The sequence below is a fragment of the Podarcis bocagei genome (assembly GCF_964188305.1).
Source record: "Podarcis bocagei genome assembly, chromosome: 12".
Lineage (NCBI taxonomy): Eukaryota > Metazoa > Chordata > Lepidosauria > Squamata > Lacertidae > Podarcis > Podarcis bocagei.
The window spans coordinates 58,500,103-58,527,674 of record NC_138137.1 but is presented as its reverse complement, the minus strand read 5'-3'; the positions used below and the strand labels follow the sequence as shown (position 1 = coordinate 58,527,674).

Below are 27,572 nucleotides of genomic sequence, written 5' to 3'. Positions count from 1 at the left end.
AGAGTAAGAGAAACTGCTTTTTTGGATGGTTCTTAACGCACTTCAGATGGAATTCAGATTTCCCCGAGGGCTATATCTTTCGGTAAAGGTATAAGGTGTTGTCACACTTCCTCAAACGTGGCATAGCCAATGTTAACTAATTGCTGCATTCCCAGGCTGTACCTTGAACTCAGAGGCTGTGCCCCTGTGGCTACGAAGTGACAGGAAGCTGGCAAGATATGCAGAGAAGCAGTTGCCTTTTAAGTCTCTGCCTCTGTTAAATCAACGATGCAGTATTGAAGCTAGTCTGGCAGAGGTTCAGTGAGTAAACTGCATCCTTGATTGTCGTAAGCAAACTGTTGACAGGATGTAGATCAGGCTTTGCTAACCTGGTGCTTTCCAGATGTTCTGGCCAACGACAGCTATCAGCCCCAGCCAGCAAGGCTGACATAGGCGAGTTCTTCTTAAAGAAGACTGTTACCTTCTGAAGGTAATGGTTCTGGGACCTGTATAACTTGCCTCTTGGCAGGAAAAGTGACAAACCTTTAGCTATCTCTCTCTTTATTTTAACTAAGCTGCATTTGTTAATTGGGCATGACCCATAGCACCAGGCTACCTTGAAACTGTAGCAGAATTAACTCCCAACAGAGCCTCAAGTTATGAAGGCCAGCAGTCTTAAACATCATGGTTGACAACCTGCCATTTGAAGCTGTTAGCCTCTCTCTCTGTGCCTCTTGTATGTAGAGAACCTTGTTTCTGCTTCAGAACATGTGGCCGCCTTGGTTAGCCATTCCAGCTTTTGGTCTTAAAAACTGAGACTGGGCACATCAAATCCTTATGCTTGATTGGGGCAGCCTAGAATTGTGGGGCTGAGGAAATGATCACCAGCACACAGAGTTGAAGGTGACAGAGGAGAAACTCAATTCTCCTGTGTTTTGCTCATTTTGCACCTGTTACTGCTCCTCTTACAGGTCACTGTAGGGTTTTTTAAAAACCTGATAAACTTGTTTGAACAGCAGTGAAGGCTGGACAGGATATTAATGGGTGTGAACAGTGCCTCTAATGCCACCATCGTTTAACTCTTTTGTCGACTGCCTTCATTTTTAGAGATGATGGCATTTGTGGTGGTCAAAGCAGAAGAGGCGCTGTGCCTAAAAACCTCCCTGCTCTTCTTCCAAAGCTACCATTCCTCCCCTGTTTCTACTACTCATCGCCATTGCCTCTTGTGATTTCATCGCTGGGACAATCCAGGGTTTGCCAAGAATTGCAGGTTATTTTGCAAGCTCCAGTCCATGGTATCGGGACAGAACGACGCGGGTGGCACTGTGGGTTAAACCACAGAGCCTAGGAATTGCCGATCAGAAGTTCGGCTGTTCGAATCCCCGCGACCGGGTGAGCTCCCGTTGCTTGGTCCCTGCTCCTGCCAACCTAGCAGTTCGAAAGCACGTCGAAGTGCAAGTAGATAAATAGGTACCGCTCCGGCGGGAAGGTCAACGGTGTTTCCGTGTGCTGCTCTGGTTTGCCAGAAGCGGCTTAGTCATGCTGGCCACATGACCCGGAAGCTGTCTGCGGACAAATGCCGGACAAACAGCCAATAAAACGAGATGAGTGCCACAACCCCAGAGTCGGTCACGGCTGGACTTAATGGTCAGGGGTCCCTTTACCTTATTATGTGCAAAGAATACGGATTTCCGAGGTGCTGGAAATGTTTGTTCACAGTCCCTGCCACCCCTTCGTGGTACTTGAAGGGGGACAGAAGGCAATCTGGGGAGGGAGAGAATGTGCCGCATTATATATGGAAAGCACCATGATACCACTTTTAAGTGTCATGGCTGCCTCAAAGCATCCTGGGATCTGTAGTTTGGTACAGGTGCTGGGCATTGTTAGAGGAGACCCTGCACGATTCCCCGAGTTCTCTGGGAAGATGGATTGATTGTTAAGCCCCTTTGAGAACCGCATTTGTGTGAGGGAATGGAGTTGGCCAGCCTAACAACTCTTGGTGCCCTTAACTACATTTCCCAAGATTCCCAGGGGGAAGTCACGAGACTGCTGCTAACGTAGGGTGCAGATGTGGCCTGACTCTTTAGTGCCAGGAAGCATAGCTGTCAGCCGTCCCTTATTTGGTGGGAAACTCCCTTATCCCAGCGCTGTGTCCCGCTGCTGTCCCTTATTGATGATGTCCCTTAGATTTCCCGGGTTTCAAAGGAAGCAGCTCCTTTCCCTTCCTCCCTCCCTGCCAGTCAAGGAGGAAGGAGGCTCCAACTGTGTTGCTTGGCTGCATTGCTCACCCAATAAGGAGTCTAAGAACGACTGGGGGGTGGAGCTTGCATGCCTTGTGCCGATTAAATCAGCCGCATTGCCTGGGGACTCACCTTTGCTCAGCGATTCCCAGCGGAGAGGTGACGGTGTTTTTCCTTGCTGCATCCCCTTTGCCAGGTTGCTGTGCTGTGGGAACCACCGCTTGAGGCTTCGTTTGGCTGCTGGCTGGGCTTTCTGCCTTTGGCTCGGAGGGGCTCAGAAGTTGAACATACCTGTGCTCTGAAAATCCCTTATTTTGGCTGCTGGTCCCTTATTTTCAAATCTGTAAGTTGACAGCTATGCCAGGAAGACCTATGACCTTGAAGCACAGGTGCAGGGAAAACAGCACACCGGAGCGAACAAATCTATGTCCGTTCTGTGGCCAATAAGAAATGAACTCATCTTCTCAGGCCATCCTGAGCGATATCTCTGGGGAAGAGGGCCTTCTGAAATTTTCCTGCTTGTGTTGGGACTCTGTGGAACGTGACCCCCTCCCTTCTTGAAGCTGTATTGAATTTCTGACATGCCAGAATTTCTGACATGCCCTTAGATGTTTTGTACTGCAGCTCCACTGGTTGGTGAAAAGGGACTTTAGTGTTACAGTCATATGATGACCGCTTTCGTGCAAAATCACTGATCTGAAACCACCCTTACGGCTTCAGAATGATGACTATTAAACCAGAACTAACAGTTACGGGAAAGTTATTGTAGGTAAGATTCCACTGTGCACATAATATGCCAAGGTATTCCTATGACACTTTAGTATTGTGATGATTTAGCACCGTTAAATTCTATGGTGGGGCTGAGGCGTAGAGTGTCTTAACCACAAGTGACCTTGTAAAGGTTTTTCTAAAAATGTTTTCCTCCTTTTCTATGCACACCGAAGCTGGATTTACACTGAGCTCTGTGCGAAGCACTATCTCACTATGAGCTTGTGTGAGCTATGCAATTATATCCACCTATATGTGCCTTATTTCTTTTTTGAAGGTTCAGGAAAAAAAACTTGTATTTTCTTACGGAGGACTGTTCTTATGCCTAATATGAAGGTGTGCCAATCTACAATTCTCTTGGGACGGCAATCCTGAACCCATTTGCTAGAGATTAAGAGGTCGTCTTTAACTTTGTGGGACTTATATCAGGGTAAACATTTACAGGATTGCACTGTTAATAACTGGCGCGAAGGGAAAAAGCAAAACTGAATTAGTATTCCACCGCTGTATGAAAAGTACAGAGGAAAGAATATAATAATTGTGTGTGTCTGTGTGTAAGTTAAGATATATAAATATTTTTATACTAAGAATTTGCATTGGCAATCTTAGCTGTAGCATTGTCACTAAGTTCAGTTCAGAAAGGTAATACTGTACTGTTTACAGGCTTCTGAAATATTTGATATCTGGAATATGAAGGTATGCATTTTAATTGTACTTCAGTTCTTGAATGAATTATGAAATTGTTTGGGGGAAATTTCACTGTGAGGGTTTTAAACTACTGATTTACGGTGTCTGTTTTTAGGGAAACAAATAACTTCACAATGCGTAGATGTGATTGAAAGCTCCTTGAAAAGGCGGAAATAAACAGTTTTCAATTTAAAACTCGAATTGGCCTCTCTGTACTAATGGAACTTACTCCATTTACATCAGTCTTTGCACACTTGTATTTAGGGACCTTAGTATCAGAAATGTAATTCACAGCTGCATGAGTTATTATAGCTAGGAAGTAGAAAAGGCAAGGTGAATATAAAATGGAAGAATAGTATAAAGAGGTGTGGGATATGGCTGTATTCATGATAAATTAACACGTGCTATTAAGGTAAGACAGAGAATATGCAGGAGAAATGATTTTGAGGAGATCTGGAGTGCAGAATTTGTACTGTTAAAATGGAAAGGGTCAAACGATCGCAAAAGGTGTTGAAATTTTGGGAGGCTGAATAGCGACAATTTTTATTTATTATTAAATAGCGACATTTTTATTTTTATTTATTTTTATTTCTTTGTTAATTAAAAAAATAAAAGGAGAAGCGTAATTTAGAATGGGGTTTTGCGGCTGAAAATAGAAACGCTTTGTATTTACTGCTGAAGTACCCATCTAATTGTTTTGACAGCAGTATACAGGTACAGTCATACCTCGGGTTACAGACGCTTCAGGTTGCGTTTTTTTGGGTTACGGACCGCCGAAACCCGGAAGTACCGGAACGGGTTACTTCCAAGTTTTGGCGGTTGCGCATGCCCAGAAGCGCCGAATTGCAACCTGTGCATGCGCAGACGTGCCACTACGGGTTGCGAACGTGCATCATCCCGCACGGATCACGTTCGCAACCCAAGCATCCACTGTACAGTCAAAGCAGAAGGGTTGGGGGAAAAAGGCAGTCTGTGACAAAGCTTGACTTGGAATTCAGCAGTGATGCACTCTGGGCTGTGACTGGCCTTCTTCCTAGTCTGCTATGCTTCCCTATAGCTGAGGTTGCCAACACAACGCCTGCGGATTCTCTGATGCCCCCAAAGGCCTTCCTTGGCACCCCTGGCAGGGTCCCCAGACTCTGCGTTTCCCTTTTTCCATTGAATGAACGGAATAGTCATATTGTATGCAGGTTACTTCCTGTAAAATGAATAACGTCAAGGCTTTGAGGCTGAAGCCCTGCATGGAATATCCACGATGTCACAGTTGCCGGAGTAGGTACGAATAAATGGGTTGCACTTGCAAGTTTATCTGCTTTTTTTTTTTATCTAAGTAGAAAGTTATTATTATTATTATTATTATATTTACTAAATTTGTATACCACCCTTCGTTCATATATCTCAGGGTGGTTCACAACATAAAAATGCAGTATAAAAAACACAAAATGCATGAGTAGAAATAATTTTGAATGTTCCGGTGCAGAACGATAACTAGGTCTTAAGACTTCCTCCAGCCTTATTTCGTCTGCTCTCTGTAGAAGCCAAAAAAAGCACGTGCTGCGTCTTCCTCTGACAGTTCAAACTGCAGTCAAACAGCACCAAATACCAACAGCTTCTTATTCTCAACCACAATACAGTGGTACCTCAGGTTACAGACGCTTCAGGTTACAGACTCCGCTAACCCAGAAATAGTACCTCGGGTTAAGAACTTTGCTTCAGAATGAGAACAGAAATTGTGCGGCGGCAGCAGGAGGCCCCATTAGCTAAAGTGGTACCTCAGGTTAAGAATAGTTTCAGGTTAAGAACGGACCTCCAGAATAAATTCAGTTCTTAACCCAAGGTACCACTGTAGTTAGCTTCATCCACCTGCTATATTCCCCCAGCCAATGTGTTCTGGCTAGTTTCCTGCATTACAGACAGCTGCAGGGCTGGCCCTCCCATTGGCTTTGTGAGACAGTTGTCTTGGGCGGCAGGCTGGGTACAACTGGGAGGGGTGGCATATCTGTGCCCCACCCCAAGAGTATGCCACTCCTGCGCTTGTCGCCTGCATCATGCCACCTGGAAAGAGCAGGGCTGCTGCTGTCGCCACTGCCTACTCTGTCTGTTAAGTTGTGGGTGAACATATCAGGTGACACAGCGATTCTTCAAACAGCTCTTGTTTATTCACAGACCCAGAACAGAACTGAAGGGTTCAGCCAGGCTGCTTATATAGAGCTCCAGTACAACGCAACAGTAACCACTTTCTGCAACTATCCAATCACTGAACCTCACTTTCAATCCCTTATTTGCATATGTGGACCTGAGTGAAAGCTATCTACAGTATCCCCCTGCTGGCTCAGGGTGAGAACTTCAGTACATAACACCGTCTTCTTTTTTCTCCTCTACTGCTGCCTTCAGTTCACAACAGGGCTTCTCCTGGCTGCCTGCAATTGCCTCAGGCAGCAGAGGAGGAGGTGGCAGCCATAGTGGGTCACGGACCAAAGGAGGAAGAAGAGGAGGGCCCCCCCCCAATTTTATATTTTGCTTCAAGCTGCAAAATGTGTTGGAGAGTGGAATCACTACTCTTAGTTGCTGGAACGCTCTGTCTCATGAGACCAGGGCCCTGCGGGATCCGATTTCTTTCCGCAGGTCCTGTAAGACAGAGCTGTTCCGCCTGGCCTTTGGCTTGGAGCCAATTTGATTCCCTCCCGCTCTTTCTTTTTCCCTTTCTCCTCCTGTGATGAGGCTGCATTTTAATGTTTCAATGTTGTATTTTAATCTTGTTTTTAAGTTGTATTCATTCAACATGTTTTTGTTATTTGCTTGTTAGCTGCCCTGAGCCTGGCCTTAGCTGGGCAGGGCAGGGTATAAATAAAATTTATTATTATTATTATTATTATTATTATTATTATTATTATTATTATTAATTGCTGATGCATGAGATTTCAGAACAGATCAAGCCTCTGCAAAGATTCAGACTTCTGTGTCAAAATTGGGTGGAGTGAATTTCCTTTTGTTGTTTAGTTGTTTAGTCATGTCCGCCTCTTTGTGACCCCCTGGACCAGAGCACGCCAGGCACTCCTGTCTTCTACTGCTTCCTGCAGTTTAGTCAAACTCATGCTGGTAGCTTCGAGAACACTATCCAACCATCTCGTCCTCTGTCGTCCCCTTGTCCTTGTGCCCTCCATCTTTCCCAACATCAGGTTCTTTTCCAGGGAGTCCTCTTCTCATGAGGTGGTCAAAGTATTGGAGCCTCAGCTTCCGGATCTGTCCTTCCAGTGAGCACTCAGGGCTGATTTCCTTCAGAATGGATAGGTGTGATCTTCTTGCAGTCCATGGGACTCTCAAGAGTCTCCTCCAGCCCCAGAATTCAAAAGCATCCATTCTCCGGCAATCAGCCATCTTTATGGTCCAGCTCTCAGTTCCATACATCACTACCGGGAAAACCAGAGCTTGAACTGTTGTTGTTTAGTCGTTTAGTCGTGCCCGACTCTTTGTGACCCCCTGGACCAGAGCATGCCAGGCACTCCTGTCTTCCACTGCCTCCCGCAGTTTGGTCAAACTCATGCTGGTAGCTTTAACTACACGGACCTTAGTCTGCAAGGTGATGTCTTTGCTTTTTAAGATGCCGTGTGGGTTTGGCATTGCTTTTCATTATTTATTAAATTTCTATACCATCCATCATTCATAGATTGCAGGGCGGTTCACAGCATTCGGTGTTCACAGTTTAGGAGGCGGAGAGATGATAACACGGGCGCGAATTGTTGCGGAATGTTTCTGAGTTGCCTCTTCCCCCCCTTTTTTTTTTTGCTCCCATGGATGCGAAGGCAAAAAACTTTCCTCCCCTTCTGAATCGCAGGTGGAGGGGTTAGGAGGAAAGGGCGCGTGGCTTCATTTGCTTCCACTGGGCATGTCTGACTGAAAGCACATCCCATGCCACTGCGCAGACTTGCAATATCCACGGTGAGGGCAACTCTTCACTTTTCTTATCTCTACGCCTCACTGAGCTCCCGAGGATCGCTTTCCGCACACCGTAACGCCGCTGGACTCCAACTCCCATCAACCCCAGCTGCCGTGAGCGACGGCAAAGGTTGCCGGGAGCTGTAGTCCTCCCAAACCCCGCCGCTAGGGGGCGCAATTTCCCCACCTCTGGACATACACGCTCACACGCAGGCGCGGAGGGAGTCTCTGCTAGGGAGCCACTAAGACAGCCCCGCCTCTAATTAGCCCTGCTGACGTGACTCCAACTCCCATCAACCCCCAGCCAGCGTGGCGGACGGCCGGGAACGACGGGAGTTGTGGTCCGTAATAACAGCCACGCACTCCCTGAGCCAAACCCGCCCTCCCCGGAAGTAACCCGGATGCTGCAGCAAACTCCAACTCCCATCAGCCCCTCCCGGCCTGCCCAACGGCGGAGGACGACGGGAGTTGTAGTTCTCCCCTCAGAAGCGGCGCCGTCGGCAGCGGAGCGGCGCCTAGCAACGGCAGCAGGCCGGCGCGGATGTGCAGGCCGCGTCCGCCCGCCTGAGGCGACGTGAGGAGGCCGCCATGGGCTGCCGGTGACGGGCCTCTCCGCCTCCTTCTCCGGCCATGGCGCCCATGGGGATCCGGCTGTCCCCTCTGGGGATGGCCGTCGTGGGCCTGCTGGGCCTGGGCGTCCTCTACCACCTCTACTCGGGGATCCTGGCCGGCCGCTTCGCCTTCTTCATGCTGGGCGGCGGAGGGGGAGAAGGGGAGGCGGCGGCGGCGGGGGGCTCCGAGGCGGCGGGCGGGCCTCCGGCCTCGGGCACCGTGGACCTGCGGGAGCTGCTGGCGGCCTCGGTGGCGGCGGCGGCCCGAGGCGGCGCCGAGGTGAGGCGGGTCCGCGACAGCAACGTCCTCAACGAGAAGGCCAAGGGCAAGACCCGCGAAGGGGCCGACGAGAAGATGACCAGCGGGGACGTCCTCTCCAACAGGAAGATGTACTACCTGCTCAAGGCCGCCTTCCCGGGGGTGCAGGTGAGGGAGAGGCGCGGCGGGGAAGGGCTGTAGGCCGCCTTTCTCTCGCCCGAGGGGCTCGAGGCGGCGCACAAAATTCTCCTCCCCCTCCTTTTAATCCCCACCACAACCACCCTGCGAGGTAGGGAGGCTAAGAGGTGGCGACTGACCCCGGAGCTTCGTGGCCGAGCGGGGATTCGAACTCGGCTCTCCCTGAAGGCAGCCCTGTTTAGGGAAGCTTTTGATGTTACAGCGGTACCTCAGGTTACAGATGCTTCAGGTTACAGAATCCGCTAACCCAGAAATAGTACCTCGGGTTAAGAACTGTGCTTCAGGATGAGAACAGAAATTGCGCGGCGGCAGCAGGAGGCCCCATTAGCTAAAGTGGTACCTCAGGTTAAGAACGGACCTCCGGAACGAATTAAGTACTTAACCCAAGGTACAGTGGTGCCCCGCAAGACGAATGCCTCGCAAGACGGAAAACTCGCTAGACGAAAGAGTTTTCCGTTTTGGAGGTGCTTCGCAAAACGAATCTCCTATGGGCTTGCTTCGCAAGACGACAATGTCTTGCGAGTTCCTGCTGGTTTTTTCCCCTTTCCCCCCCTTTTGCTAAGCCGCTAAGCCGCTTATCAGCTGATCCGATCAGCAGATAAGCCGCTAATCCGCTAATCCGTCAATGGGCTTGCTTCGCAAGACGAAAAAACCGCTAGACGAAGAGAATCACAGAACGGATTCTTTTCGTCTTGCGAGGCACCACTGTACCACTGTATTGTATTTTAGTGTTCTGTTGGAAGCTGCCCAGAGTGGCTGGGGAAACCCAGCCAGATGTGCGGGGTATAAATAATAAATTATTATATTATTATTACAGTGGTACCTTGGGTTAAGAACTTAATTCGTCCCAGAGGTCCGTTCTTAACCTGAAACTGAAGCACCACTTTAGCTAATGGGACCTCCTGCTGCCGCCGCGCTGCTGGAGCACAATTCCACGTCCCAGTGTGACACTCAAGCGGATTTACATATAAGCTAAACAAGCTATAGCTTAGGGCCCCACTCTCTTGGCCATGGGTAGGGAAACTAAGGCCTGGGGGCTGTATCCAGCCCAATTGCCTTCTAAATCCGGCCCACGGACGGTCCAGGAATCAGCATGTTCTTACATGAGTAGAATGTGTGCTTTTATTTAAAATGCATCTCTGGGTTATTTGTGGGGCATAGGAATTCATTCATATATTTAATATATATATTTAATATAACCTGGCCCACCACAAAGTCTGAGAGACAGCGGACTGGCCCCCTGCTGAAAAAGTTTGCTGACCCCTGCTCTTGGGGGCCCCCAAAAAAATTGAAAGGAAAAAAACTGGATGTACATTTCCAAAATATAAGATAAAAAACAAATATAATAAAACCTACTAAAAGCAACAGTGTTTTGTGTTGTGCAGGCTCCTATGATGTAAGTAAAGGGCCCCACCTGCTAGCCTGCTCCCTAAAATATCACTGGTTTGCTCATTTCTATGTATAGGGTGCCTACATTTTGCATGTGCAAATGGCTTTGATACCTATGAGGTCCATAAATTACCATATAGCATATACAGTGGTACCTCGCAAGACGAATGCCTCGCAAGACGGAAAACCCGCAAGACGAAAGGGTTTTCTGTTTTGGAGGCGCTTCGCAAAACGAATTTCCCTATGGGCTTGCTTCGCAAGAAGAAATCTCCGGGGACCTCTTTTAAATGCTGGTGGTGGGGAGCAAAGCCTTTCCCCCCCTCCGGCCTTCAGAAGAGGTCCAGGAAGGCCGGCGGGGGCCGAAAGGCTTTGCTCCCCACCGCCAGCATTTTCAAAGCAGTCCGGGATAGCAGGGAAGCGCTTCCCGCTATCGCGGACGGCTTTTGAAGGCAGGCGGGGGGGAGCAAAGACTTTCGCCCCCCGCCCGCCTTCAGAAGAGGTCCTGGACCTCTTCTGAAGGCGGACGGGGGGCGAAAGTCTTTGCTCCCCCCTGCCTGCCTTCCCGGGAGAGCGGAGAAAGGCAGCGCGTTTCTCCGCTGTCCCGGACGGCTTTGTAAGCCCCTGCCTGCCTTCCCAGGGGCTTTTACATCGCCCCGGACAGCGGAGAAGTCCTCCGCTGTCCCGGGCGATTTTAAAATGCCGCCCGCCAGCATTTTAAGATCGCCCCGGACAGCGGAGAAGTCCTCCGCTGTCCCGGGGTTTTTTAAAATGCTGGGGGTGGGAAGAAAAGCCCTTGTCCCCCCCCCCCAGCCTTCAGAAGAGGTCGGGGGACAGACTGTCCCCGGACCTGGTCTGAAAGCGGTTTCCATAGGAACGCATTAATTGATTTTCAATGCATTCCTATGGGATTTTGTGCTTTGCAAGACGAAAAACTCGCAAGAAGAAAAAACTTGCGGAATGAATTAATTTCATCTTGCGAGGCACCACTGTACTCAACACAAAAAAACAGTGACAATTTGTTGTTGACAAAGGACAGCTGGACATAGAAAGGGCCCCATTACCTTCAGTAGCTTAGGGCCTCATCAAACCTAAATGTGGCCCTGTTCAAGCCCCGTGTTTCAAGCTTGGGTCCTTAGCTGTTGTGGGACTACAGCTTCCCTAATCCCTAGAATTGCAGGGTCTATCAGCCAGATTCAGGTGCAAAAGAGGTGCCACATTTTTCCGTGTGTAAGACGCCCCCATGTATAAGACGACCCCTATTTTATTGAACCCAAAATTAAAAAACCAGTAGTTGTACCTTGGTTCTCGAGTGCCTTGGTACTCGTACATTTTGGCTCCCAAAACCCCAAAAATTACAGTTTTTGAACATCTGACGCGGCTTCCGCTTGAGTGTAGGAAGCTCCTGCAGCTAATCGGAAGCTACACCTTGGTTTTCAAACATTTCAGAAGTCAAGCAGACTTCCAGAAAGGATTATGTTTGAGAACCAAGGTACAGCTATAACTTAGGGTTGCCATATCCCTAGAAGTGAAAATCCAGATGATCAGCGGCAATGGAAAGGCACCGAGCTTTTCTTTTTGGGTGAACAACCACAAAGCTCTTTAGCTTTTCTGGGGCAAACAGGCACTCCAACACAGACATTTGCTAACAAATGAAAAAATCGCCAAGGCGGTCAGCGTGCAATGGTTCCGGCAGCTTCTTCATGGCAGCTGCAGCAAGTTAAGTTGTGTGCATTCACCATCCCTGTATAAGGCGACTCCAGTTTTTTACTTTTTTTCTGTGTGTGTAAAAAACGTCTTATACACACACAAAAATGGTAATCAGAATGAAAGAGCGTGATGTTGCTTCTGAGCCAAGGAAATTTGTTTTCAGAACCAGAACTGCACTGAGCTCAAAGTCCTTGTACTCAAAAATCTGTTTTCCCTGCTCCCCATTTCACCAACCTAGTTTAGGCAGGGAAGGCACTTTCGTTGTTATTAACTGAGAACCAGAAACCCTTGCCAATCTAACAGCCCCGAGACCTGCCAGTAGATCTCCAATGTACCTTCCTGCTGACCCCTGGCATAGATTTCCCTTGCTTTCCATTTTCTGTTTGCTTATCTAAAATAAATTGTGTGCTTCAGCAGGGACTGTATACATTGGGGGTGGGGGGTGGCCCTGAATAGTCAAAAGATGTGTACAGTTTAGCTTTACAAGTATACATGTAGCTTTACGAGAAAGGTGGTGACTCTCACCTATGAGACTAAACAGTGTTAGTATAGTGTTACCTCTGGTTAAGGACTTAATTCGTTCCGGAGGTCCATTCTTAACCTGAAACTGTTCTTAACCTGAGACACCACTTTAGTTAATGGGGCCTCCCGCTGCTGCTGTGCTGCCGCCGTGCGATTTCTGTTCTTATCCTGAAGCAACGTTCTTAACCCGAGGTGCTATTCTGGGTTAGCGGAGTCTGTAACCTGAAGCGTCTGTAACCCGAGGTACCACTGTAATAGTAATAGCATTTACTGAGAGCCTTTTCATTTAAAGTATTTAACATACAAAATCTTTGGGATAGCTCTTGGGGGTAGACCAGTATTGCAGAGTAAAAGAAGGACTTACCTAAAGTGGTGTTTTGGCAAGTCTCCTGTCCCCATATGGATTAATCCTCTGAAGTTTATTTGTATTTCTGAAAGTTGATACTTCTGTCCATCTCAAAAAACATGTGGCTAACGTGTCTGAATTACTAGAGGGAGGTTCCTTGGGTCACCTCTGCCAAATGCCTTAGCAGTTGCTATGTCCTTGTTTTTGGAATGCCCATAGACAACTGGGATAGCTGTTAGTAGAACATGAGACTCTTAATCTCAGGCTCATGGATCCAAGCCCCACCTTGGGCAAAGGATTCCTGCATTGCAGGGGGCTGGACTAGATGACTCTAGTGGTCCCTCTCAATTCTATGACCTCACATTAAGACTTTATTGAGCTGTCTTTAGAACACTTTATAAGATCCCCATGTTTTTTCAGTGCATTTCTCTGATATTCTGATAAGCAGAGCACTTCTAGAAGCAGGGAGGAGTCAAGAGTCAATATCAAGGTGTTTCTCTTTTTGATAATGGGACATTATGCTCATGTAAGAGCCTCCTGATTTGCAGACTTCTGAACGGATGTATTTCTCTGACCATTTGAGTACAGTGGTACCTCGGGTTACATACGCTTCAGGTTACAGACTCCGCTAACCCAGAAATAGTACCTTGGGTTAAGAACTTTGCTTCAGGATGAGAACAGAAATCGTACTCCGGTGGCATGGCGGCAGCGGGAGGCCCCATTAGCTAAAGTGGTGCTTCAGGTTAAGAACAGTTTCAGGTTAAGTATGGACCTCCGGAACAAATTAACTACTTAACCCAAGGTACCACTGTATAATCCATGAGTTCTTTTGAGTACTGTATGTGCTTCTTACATTTTATAGCTAGCTGATTCTACTTGTTGGCAGGCTGTAACGAGAGATGATGTGGACATAAAGCTGCAGAACAGGTTTTCTCTAGTAAGATTCCTGACTACACTCTGTGATGACCTGATAGATAAATTCAGCTTTCCTCTATCCACACATGTAACAGCTGCAACATCAATAACTGGAGAGTTTTGCTTTTCTACAGACATTGCTTTTGTGCTGTGACCAGTGGTATCTCTGTCGCAAAGGATTCTATTTACACTATCTCCTTCTCTTGAAGAGACCAGGCTTGCATGCTACAGTGGTGCACAAGAGTCTTCTTGTTTTGTGTATTACTTAACAGTTTCTGCCACGTTGACGCTGGTTAGTTGCACCCTGTTTCTGCTGTGTTTATTCCCAATACAGTCTATACCAGGCACCCCCAAACTCGGCCCTCCAGATGTTTTGGGACTACAACTCCCATCATCCCTAGCTAACAGGACCAGTGGTCAAGGATGATGGGAATTGTAGCCCCAAAACATCAGGAAGGCCGAGTTTGGGGGTGCCTGGTCTATACTCACTGGTGGCAGCTCTCCAGGATTCGAAACCGTGTTCTCTCTCATCCCTAACTGAAGTTGTTGGGTTGGACCTTGGGCCTTTTGCCTGCAAAGAGCTATGGCTCTTCATCTGTGAATGTCCTATTCTCATACTTTCAACCTCCACTGCTACTGCTTCCCATTCCCCATCCCTCTATTTCAGAGTATGACAGGTAGAAGAACTTAGTTATACAATAGGGACTGCTCAGGGTCTGAATTGTGAAATGCACACTAGGGGTCTGAATTGTGAAAGAATCCAGTTATTAAAACATCTGTGTATTACATGTGATGTAACACCCACACCCAGTTTCATTTCAGTTTTGACTTTAGCACTGCCTTGCTGCTTTAAGTCCCACATTGGGAAATTATATTAATCCTCTTCAGGCATTGTTAGCACTGAAGAACGCATGGGTGGGGATGAATGGACTAGCTGTTCCCTTCATGCGTTAGAGGGCAAACCTCTGAAACTTTGAGCCTCCTAGACTCCCTGCCTGTTTAGAACCCTTAAAATCCACAAAGACTGGATGTTTCTCTCTTCAACTCGTAGTGAGCAAAGAGTGGGGCATGGAGTCATTCATTCCCACTGTTGCTCCTCATGTGTGAACATGGAAGAATCCATTAAGATGCTCATTTAACAGGTGCAAGAAGAAAGCTAACAGTTACAGTGGTCGTGTGTGTGTGTGTGTGTGTGTGTGTGTGTGTGTGTGTGTGTGTGTACACACATACAGTCATACTTTGGGTTACAGACGCTTCAGGTTGCATTTTTTTCGGGTTAAGGGCCCACCAAAACCTGGAAGTACCAGAACAGGTTACTTCACGGTTTCAGGGGTTGCGCCTGCGCAGAAGCGCTAAATCATGCTTTGCGCAGAAGTGCCAAATTGCAACCCGCGCAGACGCGCTGCTGCGGGTTGCAAACGTGCATCTCACACGGATCACGTTTACAACCCGAGCATCCACTGTATATGTGTATATATGTGTGTGTACACACACACACACACACACACACATATAAATGTATATAAACATGTATGAATTGGGGGAAAGAAAATTTTCTGTAATTCTTGAATTATTATGAACAAATACCATAAACATTAAAGGATTGACTCTTGCATTTTGCTAAGCATGCTCAAATCTGGTCATTATTTCATTGGATTTGGGTTTAAACCGTTTGGTAAATAATGTTGCTACTGGGTTTTCTTATTGCTACATGGGAATTTCGCATTCTCAACTGTCTCAAGTGAATGCAATCTCCATCTCTGGGAATCTTAAGCATGGCAGTTTGGCGGTTGTGGAACTTCTGTGAAGTTGGTAAATATATCCTGACTGCGTAACAGATGAAACAGATATATATATAAGTGTGTGTAAGACATTGTTGCACTGTGGAGAAATTCCCTTTCACTGGATTACCTAATCTGAATTGATCTGAACTCGCTTTGGCATATTTGTGCAAAGCAAAATAAAAAATAAGGTGTATTTGGGATTAATAGATCCCAAACTGTTTCCCCCCATAGGCCACATGAAAATTGCTGATAGTCTTGGCTTAATGATTGTTTTGCCTGTTGTAGCAACCGTAGTGTGCTGTGCCTGATGCAAGATGGTTTTAATTGGTTACTTTATTTTTTAGATGATATTTTATTATATTACAATTTGCATTTCACAAAACCTGTAAGAGTAGGTGTACATGCTTTTACTGCATTTCATAGGTGTTCTAATTTTTAATGGGTTAAGTTTTTGGATACATACTGTATGAAAAACAAATGGCACGCTGTGAAACAAAACTGTTTGGGAGAAGTATTGAATTGGCATACTGAAATTTAGTGGAGTTTTTGAGCAGTCACCTGTAATCATTAAAATATTGTATGCATGCTCTTTTGGAGGTGAAAGTTCCAGGGAAGGAATGGAAGTGTTGCAACAGTTACATGCTTATTTAATTACATACTCTCTCTTTGTCATTAGATAAACACAGAGGAACATGTAGATGCAGATGACCAGGAGATAATTTCTTGGGACCGAACTATTCCTGAAGCTATAAAGAACCAAATTCAGCCCAAATTGGTCCAAGCAGACAGTGTTACTGTGTGGATTGATCCGTTGGATGCAACTCAGGAATATACAGGTAACCAGCACTGAGCTACTTTTGGCTTACTGCTACTCTGTGTAGCACCCCACCCCTTACAATGGCATCTCACAAGGGCAGCTCCCTATCATGACTGGGGGGAATTAACTTTAACATTGTGCTTGTATGCTATGGCTCATACACTTTAATTTTACAAAGCCTAGCCTTTCTCTGGGGGACGCAGGTGGCGCTGTGGGTTAAACCACAGAGCCTAGGACTTGCCGATCAGAAGGTCGGCGGTTTGAATCACCGCGACGGGGTGAGCTCCTGTTGCTCGGTCCCTGCTCCTGCCAACCTAGCAGTTCGAAAGCACGTCAAAGTGCAAGTAGATAAGTAGGTACCGCTCCTGCGGGAAGGTAAATGGCCTTTCTGTGTGCTGCTCTGGTTCACCAGAAGCGGCTTAGTCATGCTGGCCACATGACTGTACGCCGGCTCCCTCGGCCAATAAAGCGAGATGAGCGCCGCAACCCCAGAGTTGGTCGTGACTGGACTTAATGGTCAGGGGTCCCTTTACCTTTACCTTTAGCCTTTCTCTTATACAAAAATTAAAGGAATTTGTCTGATCATGGGATAGTGCTGCCTGTGGGAAACTACTTTGCACCTTTTAATGGTCCCATGGACTTCTGGAGTGAGACGTTTGTGGTTTGCAGCATAAATCAGGTTGGAATTAGAAGACAGTAGGCGTGTTTTTTTGTAGCGATGCTGGGTGTGGCTTCCCTTGTTTTCTTTCTTTACTTAATGTGTGGACTTATTTATAGATCTATGTCACGCTTGAACAAAAATCTTGCAGGCTTCTGCTTGAAACGGGGATTGGGTGTGTGTGACGTGACATATTTTTGGATAGTTCCATAAACTGCCAGAAGTTGCAGGATGCTGTCCAAGCTCCTTAACATGGCAACTGAACAATAGCAGCCCTACATGGTGGCCTTCAGACATAGTTGGACTACAACTCCCAGCATTCCTGACCATTGGCCATTCTGGGTTCTGTTGTCATTACGGCAAAGTTCAGATGTTAACTCCAAGCTATTGTTTTGATCTGGCCCTGTTGGAGCAAGCCTTATGCTCACATAATCCCTGTTTCTCCTTCTGTTCACTCATTTGGGTTCATGTCAGTCACAAACCATAGTTTGCCATTACCTCCAAAGCACAATGGATTCTGCAAAAGAGGCAAGAATTAAGTTGAAGGAATGAATGTGAGCAGAGGAGGGGGTCCTTTTTCCTTTAACAGAAGGCTTTTTCCTTTAACACCAAATCATTACACTAAACCAGCTCCTTGAGTAATGAAAGAAATCAATATTTTAAATATTTCATTAGCATAATTTCTTCTGGGTTTTGGAGTAAAGGGGAAACAATTTAAGAACTCAAATATGCAAGAGAGTTAAGCTGTTGAACACAAGAGAATAATTGGTGTTCAATTACTGCCGTCTTAAGTGCATTCTGATTTATGTTGAAACTTCTGCTGGATATTAAATCCAGACTGTGTTTTGTGTTGGCTCTTGTGCATAGGTTAAGTAAATACAATATCTGAAGCCTAGGATTGAAAGGGGGAAGAGCAGAATAGGACTGTGTACTTACAGGAATACTATTCAATCAAAATGATATAAAACACAAATACCCAAAGTTAGACTTACTTTCTAATTTTGCACCTTTCAGGTTGGTGTCTTGCCTTGTCATATCTGGTTTAAAAGTTAGTTTAGTGTTGTGCTTTACGCTGTACAAATGAGAAGTGTTGACATTCTTCCTATCCTCCCTTCAGAGAATCTTCGACAGTATGTTACTACTATGGTCTGTGCAGCTGTAAATGGCAAGCCAGTAATAGGAGTAATACACAAGCCATTTTCTGGATACACAGGTATGTGACATAGTTTTATTTCCATTCACAATGGTGTGAATAGTGATGTATGATTCCTAACCCTCAGCAGGGTAAAATGGATTGATTTTAGAATGCTGTATTATTTTATTGTTGTTAGCCGCTCTGAGCCCAGCTTTGGCTGGGGAGGGCAGGATATAAATAAATTATTATTATTATTATTATTACTATGGTTGATGCTGTGGCACCTTATAGGTGCAGGGCTGGGCGATGTTAGATTTTCAACATTGCGATGTATCACCAGCCAGACATTGAGGTTTAGCGATATACCGCGATGTTGAAACAAGCTGCATTGGCCCCAGCCTGCTAGACGTAGGCTGAAACTGCCACAGCTCCCACCGCCAGAGCTGGGACCCCCTCACCCCGGCGCCTTGCAGGCTAGGGCCAATGCAGCTGGTCCAGGCCACTGCTCACCTGGAGGGGGGGCAGGAGGGCTCTCCCCACCCCAGCTAAGCGACCCCTGACACCTCAGCAGCATCGGGCTTCGTGTACCTGGGGCATAGAAGAAGTCTCTCCCCACCCCAGCTGAGCTATCCAATGCGTCTGAGGTTTTGAGGTTGCTCAGATGGGAAAGGGCAGTTTCATGGAGGCCCCACTCCACTGCCAGCTGGGGCAAGCCAGTGCCGACCTGGGGGCTCTGTTAAATGCTTGGCTGAAGGGAAGTGGCAACCGGGCACCCCTCAGCCCAGCAGTTTAAAGATGCGGAGGGAGGAACAAGCTGCATCAGTGCCTCGCCGATGCAGCTTGTTTCTCCCTCTGCTCCATCTGAGGGCAGACCGTGATGTCGGTTTCACTCAGCAGTATATCGCTGGTGAAGCTGCTGTGCATAGCTGTCAACTTTCTGATTTGAAAATAAGGGATCAGCAGCCTCACCTGTGCCGGGGACAGTCTACGGGATATCTGACAATCCGAGATAGCAGCGGGAAACAGCGCTGGAATAAGAGAATTTCCTGCAAAAAAAGGGAAGGTTGATAGCTATGCTGCTGTGCTTCTGAGTCCCTCTGCTAGCAGCACTCTCTGGATGCAGTTGCGCTGCAAGCGGAGGGACTCGGGAGTGCAGTGGTTTCATGAGCGATATACCACTGAGTGAAACCAACATCGCGGACTGCTCCTCATACCGGTCCTGGGCGATATATTGATACATCGCCCAGACCTAGTGTGGTGCTGATAACGCCAAGGTTGCAGGTTCGATTCCTGTATGTGACAGCTGCATATTCCTACATTCCAGTTGGACTAGATAATCCTTGGGGTCTCTTCCAACTCTACCATTCTGTGATTCCATTTGAGATGTGCTGGCCAAAGGAATGGCATGTATGCATACTAGATACCAAAAGACATAGAATCATAGAACTGTAGAATTGGAAAGGGATCATCAAGTCGAATCCCTGCAATGCTGAAACCTGGAAGTGGGCTTGGTGGCTCTTCCTGAACTTCAGGAAGAAATAGGAATACAGAAGCATAAGGGTTTTTTTTTGCCAAATACAGCTGGGTAGCCCTGAAAACCCTTAAGCTTCTGCCAAACAATTGGAAGACCCAGCTACCCACCCACTGGCCACTGATGACATGCCTCTTTTGCAGCCTGGGCGATGGTTGGCGGAGGATCAAATATTAAGCCTCGTTCTTCCTACAATGAGCAGACACCAACAATCATTGTCTCCCGTTCCCATGAAGGGAAAGTCAGGCAGCTTGCTTGGCAGACCTTTGGAAATAAAACTGCAATCATTAAAGCTGGAGGAGCAGGTTTGTTCTCTTGAATCTATTGTCCCTCATTTTATTAATGTTGAAATAGTGCACTGGAAATGTACGTGGTTGCAGTGTGAGATGTGGTCAAGGTTCTTGAGTTCCCTAACTTATGAGAGCAGAGGACATGGTGTTTGTAGACGTAAGGGGTAGAGATGCAGGCGTAGCCAACAGTGCAGTCCTGTCCATTGTCTGTTCAGAAGTAAGACTCCTCCTTGGGAGTTTGGTGAGATGTACAGTGGTACCTCGGGTTAAGTACTTAATTCGTTCCGGAGGTCCATTCTTAACCTGAAACTGTTCTTAACGTGAAGCACCACTTTAGCTAATGGGGCCTCCTGCTGCCGCTGTGCCGCCAGAGCACAATTTCTGTTCTCATCCTGAAGCAAAGTTCTTAACCTGAAGCACTATTTCTGGGTTAGCGGAGTCTGTAACCTGAAGTGTATGTAACCTGAGGTACCACTGTACTCCTAAGTAAGTGTATATAGGGTTGCTGCCATTGTCTGTGGCAATCCCTCATAGCCGAGTAAGATTGTTTTCCATGAACACAGTCTTAACGGTATGTCTGTAAGTGACTGTGGAGGCCAATTTTGGATCCACACGTCCTTGCACCGTGGGAACATAGGTTTCTGGGCAGGAGTTGATCACAGTGAGGGTTTCTAAAACATGCCTTCCTCTTAGCTCATTTCTCCCTGAGTTTGTGCTTCTTCAAAGTTCATAACACCTTTGGTAGAGACTGTTCCCCAATTGGAATGCTCACAGGCCAGTGTTTCCCAATTACCCATGCTTATACTGGATTTTTAAAGATTTGCCTTGAGAACACCATTAAACCTCTTTTGTTGTTCATTGGTATTTTGCTTTCCATTCTTAAGTTGGGAATAGAATACAGTCGTACCTTGGATCCCAAACACCTTGGTACTTGGACGTTTTTGCTCCCGAATGCTGCAAACCCAAAAGTGAGTGTTCCGGTTTGTGAACGTTCTTTGGAACCCAAACATCTGACAGGGCTTCCGATTGGCTGCAGGAGCTTACTGAAGCCAATCAGAAGACGTGCTTTGGTTTCTGAACGTTTTGGAAGTTGAACGGACTTCCGGAACGGAATCTGTTTGATTTCCAAGGTACAACTGTAGTTACTTTGGAAGATGATAATCAGGCATCCGAACCACATGACCAGCCCAACGAAGTTGATGTTGAAGAATCATTGCTTCGACACTGGTGATCTTTGCTTCTTCCAGTATACTGACATTAGTTCGCCTGTCTTTCCGAGTGATACGTAAAATTTTCCGGAGACACCATTGATGGAATCTTTTGAGCCTGAAGGTACTTAATTGATGAGGAGAGGTGCTAGATTTTCACTAGGCAGTGGATCTTTGAAAGATTAACGGTTTGGGAAGCTGTATCACCTGGCAAATTAGTTCAGGAGTGGTTGCCAGTTTAAGCGTGTGAAATGATTACGGTTCTCCAGGCAACAGAGTGATCAAATAGTTAATTTAGAAATATGTAATCTCTCTCAGGTTGGCGAACAGTAAAAATGTTGCCGTATCTGATGGGAATTGAACTCTTTAGGTTTTTTCCTTGCTTCTGAGATTACTCTGTAGCTACCAAATGAAATTAGGTTGCAAAATGGTCCTGTGTCAGGTTTTCCTTGCAAGGCTGCCCAGTTATTTCTCTTCATATGCTGCTGTTCGGCTGTACTATTACCAAATTTCATGCACAACAACATGAAAACAGTAAAAAATCAAAAATACTACAAATAAAAATATAAAAATCAATAAGTAGTAAAATACATACTTTATTAAAAAAACCTGTGACTATATAATATTTTCTCAGACTAAGAATACCAGCAGCTTTGGGAGTTTGATAAATATGGGTCATTAGTAAATCATAAGAGTTGGGAGAGTCCAAAACACTGTTGGTGGGTCTAGCATACACAATTCCTCAGTCTCCTTATCAGTTCCTGGAGTCGTCCAGGATGCACTGTACCTGCCAGGACAAAGGGTGTGTCCTGCAGAAGCAAATACTTCTGTTTACCCTGAATCAGCAGCTGTTTCTTGGGCTTTCTTTTGCAGGCAGGGAGTCCTGGGTAAGAGCAAATCGCTTCCTTAGTCACACACTTGCAGTGAACAGTGTTCTCTGCCCAAATCTCCACGCTGGTGATGGTGACCATGGGTGTATGTATGCCATTACATAACTCATGAGAGAGGCTGTAGTTTGATCAAGTTTTGATCGAGCTTTCAAACTGTTTAACTAAACCCAAAGTTTTAAGAATTTTCTTTGTGTAAAGAAGCATAGTTTTGCATGGACTGCCTACAGGGAGTAGCTCAAACACGCCCACACCTGCTTGTAAAATATACGTAATGAGCTCTCAATTATTTCCTACCCAGGATACAAAGTTCTCTCGCTCCTGGATGTGCCTGAGAAGGATCAGGAAAAAGCCGATGTGTACATTCATGTGACGTACATCAAAAAGTGGGACATCTGTGCTGGCAATGCAGTGCTGAAGGCACTAGGAGGTCAAATGACTACACTGGCTGGGGAGGAAATCAGTTACACGGGTTCAGATGGCAACGAAGGCGGGCTCATAGCTAGTATCAATATAGACCACAGAGCGCTGGTTGAAAAACTCCCTGTATTGGACAAGGCGTCTCAGAATTAAATTCTGAAGAGTGACCAAGTCAAGTCGTGCTTCTGGAGCCTGCAAATGGTCCTTTAGAGGTGGGGGAACGTGCGTCTGGCCTTTGGAAGATAGCAGAGGAATATTCTTTTGGAAAACTGCACAGACCCTGGCCTCCTCCTAGACCCTGGCAGCGTTCAGAAGCAAGGTTACTGGGACTCGGTGTCCTTACGCCTCAACATCAAGCTTTTAATTTCTGAGACTGTTTCGTGTCCATAACACAAGGCCAGATAATGAACAGATAAAGAACACAAGCAAGTTACAGATCTGGTTCTGGAAAACACTCACATTCTGTTATAGTATTCTTTGTATTGTGTGACAAAAGAAAAGATTGGCTGTGGGTCACTTGAAATCAGTGGATAGGTATTCTTCATCCCTTTGGGATACAAAGGTCCAAGAATCATCTTCCTCGGACAATTGTCTAATCTTGGGTGCAATTTGAAATGGAAAAGGCAATGTTTGGGTCTATTTTTAATGTCTACCTGAAAATTCAAACCAGCTTAATGTGGATGAGAGTGTTAATATTTGTGTGGTCTTATTATAATCTTTAATTATAACATTTTCTGTGTGTCATGTTAAAAGAAAAGATTTCCCCTTGTACAGTTTCAGCTATTGAATATTGCCATTCTAAGCTGTTGAATTTCTTAAAACTCTTTAACATCCCGTGTTCGAGCTGATAAAGAAGTCATTTATCTTTGGCGATCATTTAATAAGCTACTTGATAAGAGAGCGAGTGATATTTTGCCAGCGTAAAATTATGATTATGAATTATGTGCAGCTGTCTTTACAGGGAATCTAAAAGTGTCTTCCTGGCTGCCATAACTGTTACACTGTGTGGACATTTCCTTTGAAAGGCTGGCCCCAGTTTTTGATTTGTTAGTTCAAAACTCTCACCCTGTTGCGATGCTTGGCATTCAGTCTTCGCAGGAGAGTTGTAGGAATTTGCCACGGATTCAGAGGAACGTGTATTTGACAACTTGTTTTCTGCCCTTCAGACCTGCCCACCTCTTAATAAACCAGCCTTTTTGCCCCTTTATATTAAATAAAATAAAATAAACCCCTGTATCAGTGTGATGAATATCTGTGACTGTGAAAAACAAGATTTTAAGCTCTGTAAAAAAAAAAAAAAAATTAGGCCTGTAATTTGCAAATGATTAACTGGTGTGATTAATCAAGGTTTGCAAACATATTAAATCACACCCACCACCCCAAAGCATATGATTTGGGCCTCCTGGGTCTCTGGTGTACTGATCCACAATCTCTCCTGGATGACACAAAGGGCTCTAAAATACCATGTTTGAAGTTGCATAAAGCTGGTTATCTGAATGTGGTGAGGGATGCAACTCATAAAACCATGTCTCGTTTTCAGTTTTCCTACAAAGGATTTCCTGGTGCTTTTGGTTAGTATATTAACTGGATCATTTTCATTTTTAAAAACAGGTAATTAGTAACGAACAGCGATCCTACACACTTCTGCTCAGAAAAAAGTAGTATTGTCTTCCACGGAGCTTATTCCCAGTTAAGGTGCATATAGTTTTATATAGCAGAGTTGAACCATGGAACTCTCTGCCACAAGAGGCAGTCATCGCCACCAACTTGCAACTTCCGCTCAGGATTCTCCCCAGGCTAAGCCCAGCATGCTCTGCACCCTCCTCAAATGCTTTTGCCTGGCTGGGGAGTTTCCTGGAACAGTGAATCTGCATTTTCCAATGCAATTGTTCAATATAAAATCTAGTCTGGAAACAGAAGAAATGAGCACTGAACCACTGATATAGTACAAGTGAATTCTTTATTTACTGTTTTTGCGAGTGTTAAAGATAAAACCTATTTGGGAAAGAAAGTATATCTGCCTTTTCAGTGGACCTTTATTGTTTGTTTACATATAGTTGCCTTGGTGATAGTATCTTGTGTTTGCAGTAGCCGTTGTAACGCCACCCTGATCATTGTTTTATTGTTTAAAGCTGCATCTTACCGCCTCCAATGGACAGTGCAAATGGGTTCTGATGTTTCCTCCCCTCGTTTTGGTGAAACTGCTTGGAACACAGCTTGTTTCATCAGATGATGTGTCTTCCTGAAATTCACATGCACGGTGGTGAATGGAGAGGTGGGAGAAATGTGGAAAGAACAGACTGCAATGGTGACAGACGGGAATTGCCCCATCATTTGCAATCCAGCAGAAGTCCGCTTGCAGTCTCCCTTCAAAGTTCCTTCCTTCAGGTAGCGCCACGACATTCTGGGATCAAATTAGTAACTGGGGCGACTGTCCCTGGAAAATAGCACTTGGAGGGTTTGCTTTCACTGTGGGGTCATTTTACAGTACATTTCCCTCTGAATTCACCTCCCATATCTCCAACCAGCTATAAGTGGTGGGCTGACAAAAAGCAATTGTGATTTCATTTCATTTTATTGGCAGCTGCGTAGGTGAGATGAGCCCACAGGGCACAAATGTTGGCAACTCGATTCTGTGTCTCCAGCTGGCCCTGCCTGCCCCCAGACTCCAGGGGCTGCTCCCCCCCTCCAGAAACTGCCTCTTTCCCCTCATTTGCCATGTCCGTTTGTGACATCACAGGGAGTTGGTGGATGTCTGTGACATCACAGGTAGTGTGTAGCCAATGGCCACATCTGGGGAAACATCTGCACAGCCCTCGCTGGCCTCACAATGGGGGGGCACCTCAGCAGTTATTAAAAATGAGGTGAACCCCCCCCCCATTGTGAGGCCTGGGAGGGCTGTGCAGATGTTTCCCCAGCTGTGGCCATTGGCTACCAACTCCCTGTGATGTCACAAGGGGGTGCAGCCCCCTCTTCCTGTGACATGACTACTTAGAGATTTCCCATACAATAAAAACATGGCACAAAACACAGATTTCTTTTCAGAAAACGTTTATTTTGAATAAAAATTAGAAAGCCGTTTCTTTAGAAAACAGGAGCTGTCTGGCTTAAGTGCTGCGGTTCTCTTCATGACTTTCACGGCTGGTCTCGGGGGAAACCTTGCCGGCTCCAGCCATCCCTGAAAGGCAAAGGCAAACAGATGAGTGGGGTGGCCACCATCCGACAGCGTCCATCCAGACCCCTTGCCTTCTCCTTGCTCCACAGCATCCCAACGCCAGGCGATCGCCTCCTTCTGCTTGCCAGCCTGCCGCCACCGTCTGGTCTTGGGGAAAACCTCGTCGGCATTGGATGTCCCTGAAAGGCAAAGGCAAACACGTTGATGGGATGGCGACTATCACAGCGTCCACCCAGACTCTTCCACAGGCTTTGGTCTGACAACTTCATCCCTGACTGGCCTGCCCCGTCAAGGCAGGTTGCAGAGGTGGAGGGCCACCAGTTTGAAGCGGTAGATCCACATGGGACTACACTGGTTTCCCTGCTTTCCACCTCTAGGGCTGTGCCGGGTAGTTTCCCTCCTCGCTTTGGCCGTCGACGTAAGGTCAAGAGCTCTACGAATGTCAGCAAGCTGACAGTCTCAAAAGGTAGGTCTGCTGACCTTAGGTTGAGGGCCAAAGACAAAGGTGAATGTCACCAGATAGCGTTCACAAATGGATCGGCCAGCTTCACGGGCTCTCGGCCTGCACTGACATCCCCAAATGTGAACCTGGCTTCTCCAAGGCGCCACCACTAGAAGCCGATGGGCAACTTTCCCTCACCACAGAATCCGCCAAGGGACACTCACCCGCTGCCAAAGGGGCAGCTTCCCTCCTCGGTTTGTCCGCCTGTTAATAAACAAACTAGGCTTCCAAGCCTGCTTGCATCCCCTCGGCCAGTCTTGTAGCCTTGCGGCATCAACCAGGCACTGAATGCAAACCTTCCGGCAATCCGTCCACCACCAACAGCCGCGCCAGGTCCATTGCCAGACCTCCCCCTGCTTCAGAGCTGAATTTCATCCACCTTCAAGTGCGATCCCACCAGCAAGTAAACCTCAACTTGCCTTCTCCTTCTCCACAGCATCCCAGCGCCGGGCGATCGCCTCCTTCCTCCGGCCAGCTTGCCCCACGGGGCAGGAGACCACCCGAGCTGAGTGCCTCCACTGAGGCAACTGCCTCGGCCTTTGACTTGCCCAGCATTTATACCCTCTCAGCTGCCCAATGTTTTTGTGGCCTCACAATGGCAGCATCTGGGGAGGCATCCCCATCACCCCTCAGACCTCACAATGAGGGGCGCAGCTCAGCAGCCATTGGCTCCTTGGCTTTTGACCAAGGAGATATATAACACCCCCCTCCCCAATTTGTGGCAGTATCTGTCAGGGCCACACTGGAAACCCAGTGGGGCAGGAGGGGGCATTTGTTAGCTTGTCACATGTGCTGGTTAAATTGTCAGTAGAGGGTTAAATAGACTGGTTAAATTGTCAGTAGAGGGTTAAATAGACTGGTTAAATTGTCAGTAGAGGGTTGTGGAGAGCCTGTAGATTCTGTAGGAGTGCATGATGACCCTGTTGAAGAGATCAGCCACAGCTAAGAAGCGGCAGGCGGCGTTTTCCCGGGCACACTCAGCACCAGCCAAGATATCAATCGCGCAATGCCACCGGCGGAGACGCACCAATCGTAGTCCTCCCTGCCCGCCCAGGGGCTGCCTCTTACCCTCCTTGGTGGAGCATTGGTTCTTTTTAAAAAAATATAATCTTTATTAGCTTTCCAAACTTTATACTTCAAATACGTATTATATTACATTTTACATTTATAGTGTGCTCCTACGAGCTGACTACTTCTGACTTCTTTATGTCGCTTCCAAATTTTTCGCATTGTCTTTATCCATTCTATATATTGTTGTTCTGCTTACACATTTGTCCATAAAAGGTAAAATGCTGTTTACCTTCCCGCCAGAGCAGTACCTATTTATCTACTTGCACGTTGACGTGCTTTCAGACTGCTAGGTGGGCAGGAGCAGGGACCGAGCAATGGGAGCTCACCCCGTCGCGGGGATTCAAACCACCGACCTGATCGGAAAGTCCTAGGCTCTGTGGTTTAACCCACAGTGCCACCCGCAAAATCTTGGCATTTATTAATATATTGGGTTTAAGGTGGGGAGGGGGTCATTCCCCCAAGCTTGTAACAATGTAACTGCTGCTGAAGGTAAAGGTACCCCTGACAATTAAGTCCAGTCACGAACGACTCTGGGGT

General features: G+C 46.6%; 2 protein-coding genes and 1 long non-coding RNA gene across 6 annotated transcripts in view; 2 read left to right on the top strand and 1 right to left on the bottom strand.

The window, feature by feature from the left end:
* Positions 1-26,477, bottom strand: part of LOC308569721 (uncharacterized protein) — a 198,718-nt gene extending 172,241 nt beyond the window's left edge. Inside the window, exons 1-2 of one of the 3 annotated variants that reach the window (XR_014000762.1) lie at positions 26,344-26,477; positions 25,534-25,641 (exon numbers count right to left, since the gene is read on the bottom strand). Coding sequence is in view for 1 of the 3 variants with exons in the window: in XM_081163977.1 (XP_081020103.1) it covers positions 25,534-25,641; positions 26,261-26,339 (187 nt within the window). In the remaining 2 variants the exon portion in view is untranslated. Of the gene's footprint in view, positions 1-25,533; positions 25,642-26,128; positions 26,150-26,260 lie in introns of those variants that run through there. The other 2 variants (XR_014000763.1, XM_081163977.1) reach the window with 2 other exon arrangements.
* BPNT2 (3'(2'), 5'-bisphosphate nucleotidase 2) lies at positions 8,097-23,523 on the top strand. 2 transcript variants are annotated; one of them, XM_081163856.1, is made up of 5 exons: positions 8,097-8,648; positions 16,018-16,177; positions 17,934-18,029; positions 19,626-19,787; positions 21,854-22,136. In XM_081163856.1, exons 1-5 carry the CDS (start codon positions 8,241-8,243, stop codon positions 21,973-21,975), a joined length of 948 nt encoding a protein of 315 aa, XP_081019982.1. In that variant the 5' UTR covers positions 8,097-8,240; the 3' UTR covers positions 21,976-22,136. The 2 variants fall into 2 exon arrangements, with proteins under 2 accessions (XP_081019982.1, XP_081019981.1); XM_081163855.1 differs by lacking the exon at positions 21,854-22,136 and adding an exon at positions 22,169-23,523 and having other exon boundaries at positions 8,114-8,648.
* Positions 26,478-26,664: 187 nt separating the features above from the next.
* Positions 26,665-27,054, top strand: LOC308569781. The gene is made up of 2 exons (XR_014000847.1): positions 26,665-26,767; positions 26,820-27,054. It is a non-coding gene; the product is annotated as an uncharacterized lncRNA (long non-coding RNA).
* The last annotated feature ends 518 nt before the right edge of the window (positions 27,055-27,572 follow it).